Raw genomic sequence first — 21,111 nt, forward strand, 5'->3', positions numbered from 1 at the left:
ATTTGGTAGGTACAATTTATTCTTTTTATATATCACTATTACTACTGGGCATTTACTGAATATATTAAACAAAAAAATACACAAATAGGATTGCTGTTTTATAATATGTGCTCATAAAAATGATATGCTTTTTATTTTTTTTTTTCTTCTTAGTTAGTTGTGGATTAAGCATGACAAGGCAGTTGATACACAGCCACAGTTAAAGAGATGCGTTAAATGTTTTTCTGGTAAGGAGTATTGGCTAAGAGTTCATTTTTTTAAAATTAGGGTTATGATTTAATACTAAGCTCTCTAGATGTACATCCCTTCCCTTTTCCTAAAAAAAAAAAATTTCATCCCAACAACTTGCCATTAGTACTAAGCTACTGGGTGCCCTGAAGGTGACTGAATCTTAACGATTAAAAATAGTCCCTGTGATGATATTGTAAATACTTTTTTGAGAAGAGTCTCACTGTCATCCAGGCTGGAGTGCAGTAGTGTGATCTCAGCTCACTGCAATCTCTGCCTCCCAGATTTAATCCATTCTCCTGCCTCAGCCTCCTGAGTAGCTGGGACTATAGGGGCAGACCACCATGTATGGCTAATTTTTGCACTTTTAGTAGAGATGGGGGAGGGGGAGGTTTGACTATGTTAGCCAGGCTGGTCATGAACTCTTGACATCAGATGATCCACCTGCCTCAGCCCCGCAAAGTGCTGGGATTACAGGTGTGAGCCACCACGGCTGGCCTGTAAATACATTTTTTTTTAAAGTCCTTATGTTGATAATTATTAAAGCTTGGTGATGGGCAAAGGATGGTTCATTATACTGTTTTCTTCGGAGTATGCTTGAAAACTGCTGTTATAGAAAGTTGAAATAGGCCAGGTACAGTGGCTCATGCCTGTAATCCCAGCACTTTGGGAAGCCAAGGTAGGTGGATTACTTGAGTCCAGGAGTTTTATACCAGCCTGGGCAACATGGTAAAACCCTGTCTCTACCTTGGGTGACAGAGTAAAACTCTGTCTCAAGTAAAAATTAACTAAATAAATAAGTAAAGTAAAAATAAAAGACTATTTGAAATCTTTTTAAAAATATGCTAACCAAGGGCCATACGAATCATATGGCAAAACTTAAAAGATTATTTCTTGCTTTACCACTTCAATTAGATTAAGATTCCTAAGGACCCAGAACAGAGTTGGGAATCAATCATAAAGAAGGTAGAGCTTGAGAGTAAAAGTGACCAAGAGAAAGTTTATTACAGTTAATAGAGAAACAAACATGAAAATCGTAGTTAGGTGGGCATATGCCAAATTAGACATAAAAGAACATAAAAATTAAGAAAATAAAGATGAGCCAGGTGCCAAATATTTAATGCAACATCAGTTTCTCCTTTTCACCATTTTCATTAGCAGCAGTTTCAAGTTTTGTGGAAAACAAGGATTAGAGATGAAGTGACAGGCAGATATAGTTTTTTGTTTTTTGTTTTTTTTGAGACGTAGTCTTGCCCTGTTGCCCAGGCTGGTTGCTGTGGGGTAATCTCGGCTCACTGCAACCTCTGCCTCCCACATTCAAGCGATTTTCCTGCCTCAGCCTCTCTAGTAGCCGGGATTACAGGGTAGTGTCACCACGCCCAGCTAATTTTTGCATTTTAAGTAGAGACAGGGTTTCACCATGTTGGCCAGGCTGGTCTGGAATTCCTGACCTCAGATGATTCACTCACCTCAGCCTCCCAAAGTGCTGGGATTACAGGTGTGAGCCACCACGCCCAGCTGATAGTTTTTATAAATATGTTAAACATGAGAAGATACAATAAAGAAGATGAGCAGAACTTAGGGCCAAGAATTCGTTTCTGAAGTGAAAAGAAGAATGAGATCTTAGAGTTCATATCATTAAAAAAACAGCGTTTTCTAACTGAACAAGGAAAAATTAGAGACAAGTCCATATCCACTTATCTTGATAGCTGTACTTGGTGAACCAGTAAAAGAGTGATAACTTTAAGATCCTGAAAACTTAAGTTTTGGGCAAAAATGTGCATTTCTCCGTTTTGAGAGTCTTAAATGTTAAATAGTAGAAGAGTATATCCATTCCATGCAAGTAATCAAATCAAAATGGCCATAAATCATAGACGTTAGTGCTCATCATAAGACAGACAGAATATTTGTTATTCATAGAAAGACTTCTAGGAGATCAAATAAGCTTTAGAAAGAGTTTTCCTATTCGTTAAATATAAACTTTCAGCATTAATTTGTTTTTAAAAATTATAAGTATAAACAACTTCAGAATCTTGATAAGAGTTCACTTAACAGAAAATTACAAATGACCAATATAATTGTGTCCCACAACAAATTTTAACAGTGAATAGTTACCATGTAATCTGAAGAAGCAATGAACTCCACAGTTGAATTCTGAACTTCTGGTCGTTTATGAGGCTCTCCATAAGATCGGGTTAGGGGGTTATACATAAATTCTTCAGGAACTAGATAAGAGGTCCCAGTAGAAATTTAAGACACAATTTGTAACTAAACACATACATACACACCTAAAAATAAACATCTATTATCAATATTTACATGAGGTTTAGCAATAGTTTTGTGAACATTTAATGGTAAAAATCAATCCCTTAACCCCTCCTTAAAAAATAGAGCAGGGCTGGGCACAGTGGCTCATGTAATCCTAGCACTTAGGAGGTCAAGGCTGATCAATCTCTTGAGCCCAGGAGTTCAAGACTACCCTGGCCAACATGGTGAGACCCTGTCTCTACTAAAAATACAAAAATTAACCAGGCATGGTGGTGCAAGCCTGTAGTTTCAGCTACTCGGGTGGCTGAGGGATGAACAGCTTGAACCTGGAAAGCAGAGATTGCAGTGAGCCATATCACACAACTGCACTCCAGCCTGCATGACAGCGAGACCTTGTCTCAAAAATAAAATAAAATAAAATAAAAAATAGATCAGAAGGATAAAAAAAACTTATGTTCTCAAAATCAGGTAAGAACACTAGGATGCAAGTAATCTTCCTTCTTAGACTTGTGTCCTATTTATTTTATCAAATGCCATGAAAAAAATCAGAGAAACATAATTTGAAAGCAACTCTAGTAGGGGAACCTAAGAAATGAATAAAGTGAACAAGAAACTGACACATATATGTGCATGCATTCAGACATACTGGCAAAATTCTACCTGAGTTGAATTAACCAAATATACAAATGTAAGACAATTTTATTTTCGGGGGCAAACATAATTAGTCTGCATAAGCTGACCTGCGTGTCACCGTTTCTATTTTTTTTACTTTGTCCTCACTGTTACGCTCCTCATTGTCAATTATTCCCTTGGTCACCCAAAATGAAGCCTTAGCCTAGTCCTAGCCTTAGCCTATATTCCTTTGGCTAAAAATGGCATAAAAATTATTTTTTAAGAAATCAAGAGAGAAACCAGTAAATGACAAAAATGTCAAAAAATATGGAAAACAGGATTAAAACATATTTATTTTAAGAATCTAAAAACTCACCATCATTAACTCTATAGCACAAATTGCATTTCCATCTACGTTGATCAATGAAGGATACAAAGGGGTTAATATATGTTCGACAAGATCGGCACCTCACAATGGTATTTGATGTTATTACTGGTAATTGCTAGGAAATAAAATAAAGAAGTTGTAGCAGAAAAAGGCACCCTGAGGAAAAACAGAACATATACTGCTCTGCTCCATATACAGAACAGAAACCTTAACTGTTTTTATGTGGTTTTATATGGAAGCATATCAATAAAATCCAGGGACGTGCTGAGCAACACACGCAGCCATCAAGCTTTCTCCCTCTTGTCACAAATCGTAACATTAAAATAAAGTCACACCAAATACTGGCCAAGAAAGTAATGTAAGTGAGATCTCATCAGCTGAACTTTAGAAGTAACAGTGAGAGAGAAACATATACCATATACAAATGGCTCTGTCTTTGTTGACTGCACCTTGTACTACACTATTAGGCACTGATCATTAGACTGCTACAACAACTTCTGATGAAAGCTGAGGCTAGAAGCAGCCAAACACAATGTGCCTTTCAAAAAATGCATCTCTATGTTTGGTTTGGGAAAGGAATTTTACATTCAAGAAGAAAAGTTAGAAAATATGAAAAAAGATTAAGAGATCACATATTATTCTATGTCCCTGAATTAACTTGCTTCATTTTAGTAATTTCATTCTGATTTTTTTAATATCTGCATATGAACATTTACGATCTTTGTATTTAATTTTTTCACATATATTATCATTATTACACAAGTAACCACATATCTGTTGTAAAAAAAAAATCAGGAAATATAATAGTTAACTGAGACTGAAAATATAAAAAATTACAGAATTCTACATCCCAGAGGAAGTCACTGTAAACAATTTAGTATATACACTTCGAGAAGGTATCATGTATGGTATCTGTATTTAAAGAAAAACTCTCACCTATGTATAAAGGAAATTAACTATCTTGGTTTAGAGATAAGGTTTTAAGAGTATTATAGGTGATTAAAAATATTTACTAAATGAATAAATTCATGGTACTTATTACATATTATAATTTTTTATTTTGATCATTTCTATACTTCCTAGTAGTAAAGTAAGCTTCACAAGGAAGCTTTTTAAGCTTTGTATCTCTAGCATCTAGCTTGACAGGTAGTCAATCAATATTTCTTGGATGAATAAGAGCAAAAGAAAACTCAGCACCAGTAAGAAGGGTAGTTAACAATAGTAGTAAAAAAGTTTGAGAGAAACACAACTTAAGAAGTACAAACAGAAGCTCTGAATACAATTATTTTTGAAGTTTTAAAAATTTTAAACTCTTAAAACTTTAAATATTTAAAACTCTTAAAACTTTAAAAGTTCAAAAATGTACAAGTTTTAAAACTTTTAAAGTTTAAAAATCCCTGTTGTAACAAAGTTTATTTTTTAATTAAAAGTTTGTTTAATTTGTTAAGAAACAATCAGACAGCTTTCCAGTCTAAATAGACATCATTGTTGGTGTTTCCTTTGTGTTTAATAAAGAACTCCTAAAGCGTATCCACCTTCCATGGCCATTCCACCTTCCCAAACTGCTGATCTTTCAAAATCAAGGTCAGACTTCATCACTTACAGAAAACTTTTGCTAGTGTATCCATAGGGAATCACTTCTCATACTGTACGCTCTACCTAAGTATCTCACAGAATTTAATTAATTACATGTATTAATTCTCCTGCACTGTAATTATTGTTTTTACATCTTTGTCCCATTAGATAAGAACTTTTTGGTGGCAACCTCAATGACTTGATCACCTCTGTACTACCAGTGCTTAGTTTAGAGCTTGTCACAAAGCAGGTGCTCAGAAAGTGTTTGCCAAGTTGAATGTTACAGAAATGATTATTTCTAACTTCAAATAAAAGAAGATAAAGAAAATTCTAAGAAAATATAAAATTTAAGTACCTTGTACATGCGCATAAATGTCAGTACCCATAAATACTTTAAAATGTTACTTTACCGTTAGGTCTCTGAAGGGATGTAACAACAATCCTAAAGGAAGCTTAGCTTTATTCAGTAAAGCCTGTGTCTGTGGAATATTTGTCAAAGTACACCGAAATGAACTGCAAAAACATAAACAACATGGAGTATATTAGCTATCAGAGAAAAATACACTGAAGTAGGTAAGATAATTAAGAGCATTTAGGGAACATAAGTGAAAATCATTTGGGCATGTAATTATAGCTATAAATAAGAAGGTCCTGATTAACTAGGCGTGTATGTAATATATGCCAAAAGATCTAAGTTGAAAAGTCAACCCTTTCATGGTGGAAAACTAGTACATATTCAGGGGAGACCAATTACTCCATTATGACTAGCCTGGAGGACATGAATAGGAGCACAAAGAAAACAGAGTGAAAAGGCATTATTTCTTTGTCTTTAATTATTCTGTTACTGCTTTACTGCCCGCTTTGCACCTGTCGAACTCCCACTCTTACTACAAGACTCATCCATCAAGGTTATTGCTTATAACCACCTTCACCCCTAAATCCCCAAGTCAGAAGGAATGACTTCTTTCTCCGTGCTCTATGTTTATGCTTCTATATGATATCAATTAGTCTGATTTACTTTAATTGGTTGTTTATCTTGTCTGTCTTCACCATTTGAGATCAGAGAGCATTTTGTCTTTGTATCACCCTAGCCCAGTTTCCCTCATTGAGTAGGTGCTTATAACTTATGAAGTTTTAAGGTCAATAAACAAAGAATGAAAAAACGAGAGGCCAAAGAAGTAAAAAGCAGAAGTACTGAAAGCCAGGCAAGAAATTTTAACAAGAGTCATTAATGTCATGTAGAGATACAGAGATATCTATTTATTGCAGGCCTCAGTGTTGTTCCTTGAACACAAAAAGCTTGTTCCTGCTTCAGGACCTCCACATTTGCTATTCATGCAGTTTGGAATCCTTTTTTCCCAGAGAAGTCACTCAGCTTACTCTCTCACTTCACCCAGATCTCTATTCAAATGTTTAAAGTCTTTGGGTAAACCTGTCTAGACTCCTCAATTTAAAAGAGTCACCCTCCACCCGCACTCCCTATTCTGATTTATTTTTCTTCATTGTAAAACCCTGAACATTACATTATATATTTACTAGTTTTTTCATAGAATATAAGTTCTGTGATTCCATAGAGATCAGAAACTTTGTTTTGTTTACAACTTTATCCCCAGCAGATGGAAAACAGTGTTTTGCATTTAACTTAGAAGGCATTCGATATTTATTAAATGATTTATCTTAGTATGTTGATACTATTATTATTCCTGTTTTACAAACAAACTGAAACTTCGAGAGGTTAAGTAAATTGCAAAATTTTATAGCTACCTGTCATTAGAACCACAGCAAGAACTTAGGTCTGCTCAACTCTAAAGTCTATGCTCCTAATTATCTTTTTGCTATTTTGATAAAAGATCTATTTTTGCAAAAAAACACACAACTAGGTAGAAAAAAGTATGCCTTCCCCTTACTTATGGGTTCTCTTCTACATATGCTATATTTTTTAAAAAATTACTTTTTTGAGACAGGGTCCTGCTGTGCCACCCAGGCTGGAGTACAGTGGTATAATCTCAACTCACCGCAACTTCCACCTCCTGGGCTCAAGGGATCCTCCCACCTCAGTCTCCTGAGCAGCTGGGACCACAGATGCATGCCAGTATGTTCAGCTAACTTTTTTGTTTTTTGGTAAACAGGGTTTCACCATGTTGTCTATGCTGGTCACGAACTCCTAGGCTCAAGCAATCCGCCTGCCTTGGCTTCCCAAAGTGCTGGGATTATAGGCATGTGCTACTATGTATGGCCTATACACTACATTTGCTTACATAGGGGCTATCTAACCATTTATACTACAAGGTCATAATTTACAAACTTATCAACCTGGTAACAATTCATATTCAAAGGATGGGCAGCTATTTTCAACCTATAATCCATGATGCTCTATACTTTTATGGAAATGATCTTGGTACTACCTGAGGCACTAATGGTGTGTTGTGGCAGAGTACAGTGGAAGAAGAGGGGAAAATCTCAAAGCGGCTCCACTTCCTATTTTCTATATTGGAATTCTATATAATATTTTGGTTCAAAGAGTAGCTGCAGAATTTTTTAAAAGCTGGAAAACTACTGCTTTAAGAAAAGGGAAATATTGGCTCTGAAAAATACTAATTCTCCTAATATAAGGAAGGCAAGGCTGGCTAAGTGTGGTGGCTTACACCTCTAATCCCAGCACTTAGGGAGACTGAGACAGGCAGGTCACTTGAGGTCAGGAGTTTGAGAACAGTCTGGCCAACATGGTGAAACCCCATCTCTACTAAAGATACAAAAATTAGCCAGGTGTCATGGTGCACACCTGTAATCTCAGCTATTCAGTGGCTGAGGCACGAGAATCACTATAACTCAGGAGACAAAGGATACAGTCAGCCGAGATCAGGCCACTGAGACCCCATTAAAAAAAAAAAAAAAAGACAATGTTGTTCTGGGAATCAGAGTTTACTTTATGAGGAGAAATTCCAAGAGCAAGAACATGTCCTCCAAAAAAAATAAATAAATTTAGGACCAGGAGAAAATCCTATTCATAGGATACAGAAATACTAAAAGCTTGCAAGAACAAAGAACATGAAGCATTGTCAAGTGAGTAACAGAGCTCAGCCACACAAAGATACACCAGGGCTTGGTGGCTGCCAGTACAGTCTGCCATAGCTAAACTTCTCCATTAAAGAAAATCCAGTCTAGATTCAGACTAGAATAATAAGCCTGGGAGTCAATGGTCTTCAAACTCTGTAGTATTGAGTAGGAAAAGAAAATTCTGAGATAAACTATTTCTCTAAACTTGTTCCTGAGATTACATAAGTGAGGTCTATGTTCTTTTCAAGCAAAGCCTAAAATTTTAAAGATTCAACCTTATTTAAGATATCAGAAGTTATTATTATTAAAAAGTGAGGAAAAAGATTTAAGAAATAAAATATATAGTTACATTTGGGTTCCTGAAACCCTTCATTCAAACAGAAATAATTTCCCTAACATTAGGTGATAAGGGGATGGGACTGGATTAAGACTGAGATGGGAACAAAAACAGATGACCGAAATAAAATTTTACATCTAAAACTTCTATACAAACTAAAATAGAAAAGTCAACATTAACAAAACTTCCAACCAAATAGCATACTTCTTTCACCATTTTTGAAAGTCATACAATGTTTTCATCACCTAAGAAAGATTATAAAACAAATAAATACCTACTCTGGGCTACAGTTCAATTTTTTGAGGTCTGCATTCAAGTTAGGTACAGGAGCCCAAACAGGAGTCATGGGTAAAACATTCCTCTCCTGAGTGAGGTTTACAGGTCTCAGGCTTTCTGGTTGTGGAGAACTCTGAAGACTCAATCCTCCTAGACTGGAGGACAGCTGGTTCACACCAGGATAGTGCTGAAAGAGCAATTCAAAACAAAACAAAAGAACAATAAAACATAAATACATTTTGTTATACTATATACTACATATCTCAACATACAGAAAAAGCAAAAAGGTAAGAAAATTTAAATCTGGCTTGGTAATAGAATGACTTAACATGCAGTCAATCTAAAGCACACTTCAAAAAAAACTGAATAAATTTGAATCTTATTAGCAAGGTTAACCCTCACAATGAAATTTCAGCAACAATGCTTTTCAATATTAGCAATTTGGTTTCCCCAAATACAGTTTATACTAGAAAAAGAGGATAAATGCCCCACTGTTCTCAAGGTCCCCCCCTCCCACCAATTATCAACTTTCACAATAATGACTTGGTGCCATAAAAATGTACAATGGTGTTCAATAGGTTTTGCCTTATTTTTTTCTATTTCCTATATTTTTAGTATTATCAGGAATTCATGGCTTTTTGCTAACTCAAATTGATGTAATGAATTATAGTCATTATTCTTATGATGTTCAAACTACCCAATCTTTGGCCAGTGAAAGCCCTTTCAAGATGGCCCCAGTGTCCTTTTATATGAACCTAACTAGTCTTTGTTAGCTTTCTTACACAATATTTTACACTCTTTTTCTTCAAACCTAGAACTGTTTGTCTAAAAAGGGATACTGGCTCCTTTTAAGTAGAGATGATATCTAAAAACCATTATCTGGATGATAAAAGTGCTTATCGCTAGTGTGTTATTACTTCCAGATACTTGCAACAGTAAAGATGGAAAATATATGTGTTTAAGTAGAAGCAATTTCCTAAATTAGGGCAAAACTTCAATTTGTCTCCCTGCTTCCATTTTGTCTTTTCAAAGACTCCCATCTCTAATCCATTCCTCACACAGCAGCCAAATGATTTTCTAACTATGTAAATTAGATGTCATTCCATTACATAAAATCTCTGATACCTCTCTTTTGCACTTCGGGTAAAATCTAAGCTTCTGACTGTTATCCTTTAGCTTTCTGATCTCATCCCTATTACTCATCCCATGCTGAATTACTGCAACACTGAGACTTCATTCCTCGAACATGTCAAACTTGTTCCTGCCTTAAGTTTTTGCTTTATCAGTTTACTCAGCCTGAAATACTTTAACCACAGATCCTTCCATGCTTTTTCTTGTCTTCCAAATGTTAACTCAAACATAATTTCTACAATGAATACTGCTTGTCTGACCACCTACACCATATTTCCACCCCAGAAATTATTTCAAATTGTCTTACTTCATAGCACTTGCAACTACTTGAAATTAGCTCTTTATTTGTTTACTTATTTATTGTCTTATTAATGCTGACTTCCCACCAACCTTCTTAAGAACAGGAAATCTGTTTTGTTCACTGAGCCTCCTATCATATTCTCAGTGCCTAAAATAGTTCTGCCACAGAGTAGAAATAAACTTCTATTGAGTACAGAGAAATTCTAAAGTCTTAAATAATTAAATGATGGCCAGACATGGTGGCTCACACCTGTAATCCCAGCACTTTGGGAGGCCAAGGCAGGTGAATCATTTGAGGTCAGGAGTTCGAGACCAGCCTGGCCAATATGGTGAAACCCCTTCTCTATTAAAAACACCAAAATTAAGTCAAACATGGTGGCATGCACCTGTAATCCCAGTTACTTGGGAGGCTAAGGCAGGAGAATCACTTGAACCTGGGAGGAGGAGGTTGCAGTGAGCTGAGATCGCGCCACTGCACTCCAGCTTGGGCAACAGAGACTCCATCTCAAAAAAAAAAAAAAAAAACAAAGGAAGAAATGCTTTGATTTTCTAATTCCACTTGTAGAAATTTCATTTAAGGAAATAGTAATACAAATGCATAAATGTGTGTGTGTAGTCACGTTGCTTAATGACAAGGACATGTACTGAGAAATGCGTCATTAGGCGATTTCATCCTTATGCAAATATCAAAGAGTGTACACACAAACCTAGATGGTACGTATGGCCTACTACACACCTGGGCTATGTGACATAGCCTGTTAGTCCTAGGCTACGTGTATCACGTTACTGTTGAATATTGTAGGCAACTGCATACAATGATATTTGTATATCTAAACATAAAAAAAAATAGGAACAATATAGCAAGAGATACAAAATAGTACACTTCCATAGGACATTTGGTATGAATGGAGCTTAAAGGACTGGAAGTTGCTCTGGGTGAGTCAGTGCGTGAGTGTTGAGTGAAGGTAAAGACCCAGGACACTAGTATACTGTAGACTTTATAAACTCTGCACATTTAGGTTTTATCAAACCTATAAAAATACAGTTTTTGGCCAGATCTGGTGGCTCACGTCTGTAATCCTAGCACTTTGGGAGACCTAGGCGGATGGATCACTTGAGGTCAGGAGTTTTTGAGACCAGCCTGGACAACATGGTGAGACCTTCTCTCTACTAAAAATACAGAAATTAGCCGGGTGTAGTGGTGGCAGGTGCCTGTTATCTCCCAGCCACTTGGGAGGCCAAGGCACAAGAATCACTTGAACTTGGGAGGTGGAGGTTGCAGTGAGAGCCAAGATTGTGCCACTGCACTCCAATCTGGGCAACAGAATGAGACTCTGAGGGAAAAAAGTTTTTCTTTCTTCTGCAATACATTAGTTTACTGTAACTTCTTCACTTTATAAACTAATTTCTTTATACGTTGGTGCAAAAGTAATTGCGGGTTTTATTACTTTTTTTTTTTTTTTAAGACGGAGTCTTGCTCTTGTTGCCCAGGTTGGTGTGCAATGGTGCAATTTTGGCTCACTGCAACCTCCGGCTCTTGGGTTCAAGAGATTCTTCTGCCTCAGCCGCCTGACTAGCTGGGACTACAGGCATCCACCACCATGCCCAGCTAATTTTTCTGTTTTTAGTAGAGACGGGGTTTCACCATGTTGGCCAGGCTGGTAGAACTCCTGACCTCAGATGATCCGCCCACCTCGGCCTCCCAAAGTGCTGGGAATTATAGGTGTAAGCCACTGTGCCTGACCTGTCACAACTTTCAATGGCAAGAACTGCAATTACTTTTGCACCAATCAAATAACTTTTTGACTTTTACAAAAACAATGTAAAACACACATTGTACAGCTATACAAAAAAATTTCTTCCTTTTATGGCCTTATCTATAAGCTTTTTTTCTATCTTAAGTATTTTTTATTTTAAAACTTTTTGTTGAAAATGAATACACACAACACACATATCTGCTTAGTCCTACACAGGATCAGGATCATCAATATCACTGTCTTCCACTTCCACATCTTGTCCCACTGGAAGGTCTTAAGGTGCAATAACATGTAAGGAGCTGTCATCTCCTGTGACAACAATGCCTTCTTCTGGAAACTTCCTGGAGGACCTATGTGAGGCTGTTTTACAGTTCACTTTTATTTTTCATAAGTAGGAGTACACTCTAAAATAATGATAAAAAGTATAGTATAAATACATAAACCAGTAGTCATTTATTTTCATTACCAAGTATTATGTACTGTGCATAACTATATGTGCTATACTTTTATATGACTGGAGGTGCAAGTTTGTTTACAAGAGCATCACCACAAACACAAGAGTAATGCACTGTGCTACAACATTACCATAGCTACAAGGTCAATAGGTGACAGGGATTTTCCAGCTCCATTATAATCTTATGGAACCACCATCATACATGTGGTCCGTCATTAACTAAAATGTCATTATGCAGCACATAGCTGTATGTATATAATAAAGTGTGTGTGCATGTGTACACATGCAAGGATTTGTTTTCTTTTGTCACAGGTTCTTACAATGTTGCTCAGGTTGGTTTCAAACTCCTCAGCTCAATTGATTCTCCTGTCTTAACTGGGATCACAGAAGCACACCAAGCTTAAAAGGATGCTGATTTTGACCCTGAGTTATGCCCCATAAATGGGAGACTCATTATAAAACATACAAGTACCAAAATGATGAAAGATACATAAAAATAATAAAGGTTTCTTCTTATACTGTTAAATAAATTAAAAAATTTTCCAAAGTGACATTCATTTTTTTTTTTTTTTTTTTGAGACGGAGTCTCACTCTGTCACCAGGCAGCAGTGCAGTGGCACGATCTTGGCTCACTGCAACCTCTGCTTCCCAGGTTCAAGCAATTCTCCTTCCTCAGCCTCCCAAGTAGCTAGGACTACAGGAAAGTGCCACCATGCCCAGCTAATTTCTGTATTTTTAGTAGAAATGGGGTTTCACCATGTTGACCAGGATGGTTCCAATCTCTTGACCTTGTGATCTTGCATCCTGGTCTCTCAAAGTGCTAGGATTACAGGTGTGTTGAAAGAAACCTGGAAGGACAGACCCCAACTATTGCTGCTTACAGTTTGGTAGAAATATTGGTTAATATTTATTAATATTTATTAATTTTTCCTTTTGTTTATCTGCATTTTCCCTAATTGATCTCACTAAATTTGTAATTTAAAAAAGCTATATAATAAGTATCTGTATCTGGTTTTGCCTATATTCACTGAAAATACTTTTGTAATTTTTATTTTTGTTTTTAAACATCAGCCTTTTTCCTGGTTTTCAACCCTAAAAAACAATTTTTAAGTTTTTTTTTCCTTCAAAACCCAACTCTTTAGGTGTATTAGGTGAATAAATAAATTTTAAATGAAAAAACAACAACAGCAACAACAACCGTTAGGGTTTCCTACTACTTAATAAAAGTCATCTCAAATTAATTAATACAAAGAAAAGCCCTTATACAGAGCCCTTTCATTGCACTACATTACGTATAACATGTAAAGGCATTTCAACTTTATTATAGAAGATTGTGTAAAGCTAAGATGGGATATTCTTACCCTACGCAGAACTTCCAAAATAAATGGTCTGGGCACGGTGGCTCACGCCTGTAATCCCAAGACTTTGGGAGGCTGAGGCAGGCAGATCACGAGGTCAGGAATTGGAGACAATCCTGGCAAACACAGTGAAACCCTGTCTCTACTAAAACTACAAAAAATTAGCCGGGCATGGTGGCACACGCCTGTAGTCCCAGCTACTCAGATGAGGCAGGTGAATCACTTGAACCTGGAAGGCAGAGGATGCAGTAAGCCAAGATCACACCACTGCACTCCAGCCTGGGCGACAGAGCAAGACTCCATCTCAAACAAACAAACAAATAAAAAGGCTTCTTTTAAAAAAGTCTGATAGTGTTAATCTTAGGTTTAAATTTATAATATTTTTTTGGTAAATAGGTAAGAATTTAAATGTAGGTCCTAGCTGTATACCTAAATCATTACTGTTCACCGACCCTAAAACGGTAGTGTCCAAAAAACTATTTTAAATTCGCATCAGACAAAAATAAATAGCTGCTTGTAATCTTTTTTGAAAAGATCCATAGATCAAATCGGACTATACAAGTCCTTTCCAGTTAAGGAGAAAAAAGTGCTTAATTCTGAATTGCAAGGTCTTTTGCATTCTTAGAACCAAGCCTGGTACTGGACAGGTGATTTCACTTATTTGAGTTTCTATTTCCTCACGAAATGAAAGGAAGGTGACTATTTAATATTTAAAAAGTCAAAATTCCAAGTGTTGACAAGAATGTGAAGCAACTGAACTCTCACACACTACTAATGAAGTATAAATCAGAACATCACTTTGGCAAACTGTCTAGTTTTAACTGCTAAAATTGAAAAATGAATACCCAATGGCCCAGCAATTCCATTCCTATATACACTCACTAAAAGACAGAGACAGAAATTTTCACAATAGCATCATTCATAATAGCCCCACACTGGAAAGTTACCCCAATGCCCATCAACAATAGAACAAATAAACAAACTGGTCTATTCACATGATTGAGTACCACACAACAATGAAAAGAAGTGAATTACAATCACACAATAAGCATAATGTTGAGCAAAAGAATCTAGACATGAGTACATATGCTATGCTTCCAATTATATTTGAAAAAAAAGGTGGGAATGATTGCTCTCTTAAGAGTCTACTTCTAAATATTTTGGTTTATGATGCTCACATAAGTGTGATTAATAACCCAGATAACGTTTTAGTATATCTTTGTCCCCTTTATCCAAACTTTTCTGACACATGTATGAGACCCAGAACATAAAAAGAATTGTGATTACAGAATAGAATGATGTTGTATTTTTTAATTCTGGTAGAACATTCATTTTTACTCTTATTCCAAAGATAATTTCTTGACTTTTATAAAATAACCTCCCACATAAAATATGAAATCAAAAATACTTCCTACATGCCTATGTCAGGGGTCAGCAAAGTTTTTCTGTGGAGAATCAGACCATCAATATTTTAAAGTTTTGACAGCTACATGATCTCTTTTGCAACTACTAAACTGTAGCACTGTAGTGCAAAAACAGTCATAGACAATAACATAAAAGAATGGGCATGGCTGTACTCCAATAAAACTTTATTATAAACAGGCAGTGGGCCAGATTTGGCCAGAGGTCTATAGTTCGTGAACTATTGTCCTAAGTCATTATGTAAGACCACTTACTATTTCAAAATAATTTTGTTTTCTCTTTGCTCAATACTTTCCAAGAATCAATCCTTTCTTTGAACCTGCTTTTGTTATCATCAAAATTATAAGTAAGTATGTTACAACCCCAAATAGGAATTTGCCTAAAAGTACAAGAGTCAGACAAGACAGACTTAAAAACTGTTTGACATGGCACAACAGAGCCATAAGGAAAATCTAGCAAAATGAGAGGCAGAGAATCTGTACTAACCACCCATATTCCTCTAACGTCTCTCTCAATTTTCCTCCTCCCTTTTTCCTCTGTACTTAAATTCTAAGGTTAAATTCCGGAAACAAATCATTTTCCTTTTTCTCCCCTGCCCACCCCAACCAAATACTTCTACCTTAGTCTTGAGTAGCTGGAACTACATGAGTGAGCCACTGCTCCTCCCTGATTATCCTATTTCTAATTTTCATTCTCACTTCACTATAAAATTTCTATAAGGTTAGTCAACTAAGAACAGTTTTCTATAAGTAGCAATACTTTTGTCATTAAAACTGTTTCCCTACCGGGCACATTGGCTCATGCCTGTAATTCTAGCATTTTGGGAGGCCAAGGCAAGCAGATCACTTGAGGTCAGGAATTAGAGACCAGCCTGGCCAAAATGGTGAAACCCCATCTCTACTAAAAATACAAAATTAGCTGGGCATGGCGGTGGGTGCCTATAATCCTGGCTATTCCGAAGGCTGAGGCTGTGAATCACCTAAACCCAGGAGGCGGAGGTTGCAGTGAGCTAAGATTGTGCCACTGCACTCCAGCCTGGGCGACAGAGTGAGACTCCATCTCAAAAAAAAAAAAAAGTTTCCCCATATTTTATCTTCTCAAGACATACAGATGTGAAATACTGTCCTGTTAAGTATTTCACTGTATAAATATCGTATCATTTGTTATACTGCTATGTTTATGAGGTGGCACCAGAAAAGGTCATGTCAGAATGGGTCCTAGAGGCAGGGATATAGGAGTTAAGAAGAAATCACTTAGGCTGATAGTGAGGGTATGTGAGTCCTCAGTAAGGCTTTTCTTTTTAATGAAAAGCAGACCCAAATTATTTTTCTACAAAGAGCAGTCTGTAAAGTCAAGTTGCAGACATAGACAAGCAAGCTGCCAGCCTGCATGAGGGAATGCTGGCAGGAACTAGGGACTAGACATGTTCAAGATGGCAATTCCATCATCCCTTCTCTGCCTGCCACGTGTACAGTAAGGAGCAGACAACATGGTGCTGGCCAAGGCTAATTAATTTGCATAATAAGACTAGGGCGGGGTGATCAGCCTTTTCCCCAACGCCTCATGTAAACATCACATCTGATCGAACCAATCTGTGAGCCCTGTGTAAACAAGAAACCGGCACTTTGGGAGGCTGAGGCAGGTGGATCACGAGGTCAAGAGATGAGCCCATCCTGGCCAACATGGTGAAACCCCGTCTCTACTAAAAACACAAAAATTAGCTGGGTGTGGTGGTGCACGTCTGTAGTCCCAGCTACTCCGGAGGCTGAGGCAGGTGAATTGCTTGAACCTGGGAGGTGGAGGCTGCAGTGAGCCGCAACTGCGCCACTGCACCCCAGCCTGGGGACAGAGGGAGACTCCGTTTCAAAAAAAAAAAAAAAAAAAAAAAAAAAAGGTACTGGCTCCTCAAGATAGACTATAAAATCTGGTGCATCAACCACCAGCCAGTCTTTTCTGCTGGGAGGCCTCTCTCTTTCTATGGAGAAAGCTGTTTCTCTTTCTCTTCTCTTCTGCCTATTAAACTTCCACCCCTAAACTCGTGTGTGTAGGTGTCCTAAATTTTCCTGGCTGCAAGATGACAAACCCCAGGTTTACACCCAGACAATCATAGCCACTTCAGCAGTAAATGAGCATGTGAACTGATGAGCATATTTATGTATCTGGAAGCTCTCATCAAGGTCAGTTACGTGTTATAAAATTCTTCAAATGAAGAATAGAGATCAAATCACATTTTACCATGTCATTTTCCAAAGAGAATGCCAGTTTAATAATAGAAAAATTTTTAAAAAGTTTACTTAAATTTTCTGATTATAAAATTAATATTTGCAATTGTAGACTGAAAAAGATGCAATGAAGAAAAAATCATAGCTAATATCTTGAGTAGATTTAACCTCTTTAAAAATGTGATATGTATATTTCATTTAATCTTTTTCTAAATATATACACACAAAAAACCTGAGATCAAATTCTGTATATGTTTGATCTAGGCCGATCTGTATTTGTCACTAAGATCCATTTGAATCAAAGGTACAAACCCCACCAGGAATTTGTCAGAATTAAGTTTTATAACTGTTACAATGTGTATATATGACTGAATACATACCTGAGGATACTGCTGGAATCCAGAATATACTGGGTTACTGGGCTGTACTACAGAAGCAAGTGGTGCTGTAGCGTTCTGATAACCAGGCTGAAGCGCTGGATAGCCATAGCCAAAAGGCTTAGCCATTTTTGAAGGCTGAGGAACGGCAGGAGCTGGCGCTGAAGCTGGAGCTGGAGCAGGGGCAGGATCAGGTTCATGGGTGGGATCAGGAGCAGGACTGCTTGCTGATGAAGAAAGCATATCTAAAAAAATAGAAACACCTGATGTTAAAAACTGAAAATCAAGATTCCACAAAGACTGGACTTATGATCTAGTCCATAACCTTGGCATTTCTCTTTTGCTTTTTAAAGCTATTTATTCTAAGAAATTTTGAACACACACAAAGTAGGGAGAATAGTGAACCCCATACACCTATCACTAAGCTTCAATAATTATCCATATTTTGCTAATCTTGTTTTACATGTTGTCCTACTACATCTTTTTTTTTCCCTTTTTTGCAGGAGTATTTACGAGAAAACTTCCACCCCAAATTTTACATCATTTCACCAACTTTAGTTGGTATTTATTTTTTATTTTTTGTGTGTGGATTGAGTCTCACTCTGTCACCCAAGCTGGAGTGCAGTGGCGAGATCTAGGCTCATTGCAACCTCCACCTCCCGGGTTCAAGCGATTCTCCTGTCTCAGCCTCCTGAGTATACTCAGCTGGGATTACAGGCATATACCACCACACCCAGTTAATTTTTGTATTTTTAGAAACAGGGTTTCACTACACTGGTCAGGCTGTTCTCAAACTCCTAACCTCGTGATCCGCTTGCCTCAGCTTCCCAAAGGAGTGTAATCCTACTCCTGGGATTACAGGCGTGAGCAACCATGCCTGGCTAGTATTTCTATTTTTAAAATAGAAATGGGGTCTCCCCATGCTGCCTAGGCTGGTCTTGAACTCCTGTGCTCAAGAGATTTTTATACCTTGGCCTCCCAAAGTGCTGAGAATACAGGCATGAGCCCCTTGAGTTGGTAATTCTAACAGGTAAGAGCACACACACACACACACACACACACACACACACACACACACACTTAATACAGTTTTAAAAAATTCTCTCAGGAGAAACTAAGAAGCACAAAACAAAGCAAGCAATAAAAAGGGTGCCACTTACTCTTTTCTCTAATTCGCTTTATCTGACCCTACCATCAATATAAAAACTAACTCTATGGAAGGAGTAGCATGTTTCCATAATCCCCTATAAATGTGCATTATTTGCAGTGGCAAAACTGTGAGTAAAGTATGAAAGATAGTATCTAGAATAGTGTCCCACACCTAGAACAATGTTTAGCATGTAATATCAAATAAAATGTATTTAATGAATGAATGTCCTTATTTAAATTTGAAATGTCCTTATTTAAATTTAAAACAAAAAGTGGAATTAAAACAAAAAAAAAACTGTAGAAAACTTAAATATCATGTACAAAAACAATAACAGAAAGAAACTCTAAGTTACTTTAAACTGCACATAAGCATTATTAACAATTTGGTATATTAACTGTTTAGTCCCATTTTGATGTGACTCTACAATGTGCATTCATTTTAGTTCATATTCTTCACCAGCATTTGGATTCTGCAAAAATATATTCTTAGAAACATTTAACTGAATCAATCTTTTTTTTTTTCTTTGGAATCATATCTCCTTATTGGCTCTAATTCTGAAGATATACTCCTGGTCATTCTGCTATCATCTTGTGCTGATTAGGCAAGGATCAGCTTACTGGCTTTCTGGTAACCTCCCAGACTTCTTAAGAGGGTAAGACTGTCAATGCAGTGTCATAATCCTTAGATCTCTTGCTTGTCCCTCCTCATGGTGATGGAAACTTGGGCAGAAGTTCTCTTAACATGACAAGTTATCAGCATATCTCTTAACATGACAAGTTATCAGCATAAAAAATAAAAAAAATTAGGGCTGGGTGCAATGGCTCACACCTGTTATCCCAATACTTCGGGAAGCTGAGGTGGAAGGACTATTTGAAGCCAGATATTTGATACCAGCCTGGACAACAAAGTGAAACCCCATCTATATGTAAAGAAAAAAAAAAGCTGGGTATGGTGGTGTGCGCCTGTAGTCCCAGCTACTTTTGGGAGGCTGAGGAGAGAGGATGGCTTGAGCCCAGGAGTTCCAGGCTGCAGTGAACCATGATCATGCTACTGTACTCCAGCCTGAGTAACAAAGTAAGGCCTTGTCTGGAAAAAAAAAAAAAAGAGAAAGAAAGAGAGAAATAATAAAATTGGAGTTATAAACATGAAAGTCTAAATCTTCTTATCTTTTTCAGGAAAGGATAATTCTTACGTTTCTAGAGATCTACCCTAGTACCTGACCTAGAGCAGACCTACAATTCATTTAATATTACTGCTACAGATGCTCACATATTTCTTTAATTTTGGTGCAGTATAAATAGGTAGAAAACTTGTCCACGTCTATTGAAATACTCTCAATGCATAGTTCATTATAAGATTAGAATTTGTTGACTGAATGAATACAAAGAAACCAGTCTGACTGTAGGAGCCAAAATCTTTCAACTATCCTACACTAAACATTTCACTTCACATTAATTTAGAGCTCATGAGATACTATATGCTTGTTCATCTTTTAGTGAATGAAGCAACTCTTCTAGAATATCTTGACAAGAGATTATTTTTTGGATGGTTTACAACTTCACACACACACACACACACACACAGACACACACTTTCTCTCTCGCTCTTTCTCTTGTACACTTTCTAGGGGCAAAAATCCTTAATTACAAAAAACTAAGTCATTCATTCAAGTATTCTTAAAATATTATGAGGGAATTCCATACTGAGCTGAAAAGAAAGTTTTCTGCCGATTCATAGAATAGCGATAGCAAGATAGTATGGTATTTTTAAGTATAGAACATTCCAACTTCAAGTAAGCTTAACCCTGTATCATCAACAAAGAGATAAATAAAGAGAAAGGCAAAACTGCTTTTTCTGTTAAAGTCTGGAATCACTAGAAAAAGAGAGAGGTCAGGTAGAGTTGTCAGTGATAGGAGATAGGAGAACAAGAAAAATCACAGGGTAAGATACAAAAATGAAATGATAGTTTTTTTTTTTTAAATACTATCCACTCCTGTACTTGAATGTAATGACTAAAGTGATTTCCAGATATGGTTAAAAGTGATGTCTCTAAAACCTACCCCCAAGTTGGAGGTAGCATCTATTTATCCACTGAGGGCAGCCAGAAGCCTTTGAGGGAGCATGGAGTCAAAAACTATACTCAGAGGCTGGCTGAAAAGAATTCAAAGCCCTAAGCATGAGAATAGAAATATAAAATTT

General features: G+C 36.8%; 1 protein-coding gene across 11 annotated transcripts in view; it reads right to left on the bottom strand.

The window, feature by feature from the left end:
• The window catches only part of SEC24B (SEC24 homolog B, COPII component), a 112,458-nt gene that overhangs the window by 32,278 nt on the left and 59,069 nt on the right, over window positions 1–21,111 (bottom strand). For all 11 annotated transcript variants that reach the window (XM_054253064.2, XM_054253065.2, XM_054253062.2 and 8 more), the window contains 5 exons: window positions 17,766–18,007; window positions 8,744–8,928; window positions 5,482–5,584; window positions 3,485–3,611; window positions 2,344–2,453 (listed from right to left, as the gene is read on the bottom strand). In XM_054253064.2, coding sequence (XP_054109039.1) covers window positions 2,344–2,453; window positions 3,485–3,611; window positions 5,482–5,584; window positions 8,744–8,928; window positions 17,766–18,007 — 767 coding nt within the window. The remainder of the gene's footprint in view (window positions 1–2,343; window positions 2,454–3,484; window positions 3,612–5,481; window positions 5,585–8,743; window positions 8,929–17,765; window positions 18,008–21,111) is intronic.

Source organism: Callithrix jacchus, chromosome 3 (genome assembly GCF_049354715.1).
Source record: "Callithrix jacchus isolate 240 chromosome 3, calJac240_pri, whole genome shotgun sequence".
Lineage (NCBI taxonomy): Eukaryota > Metazoa > Chordata > Mammalia > Primates > Cebidae > Callithrix > Callithrix jacchus.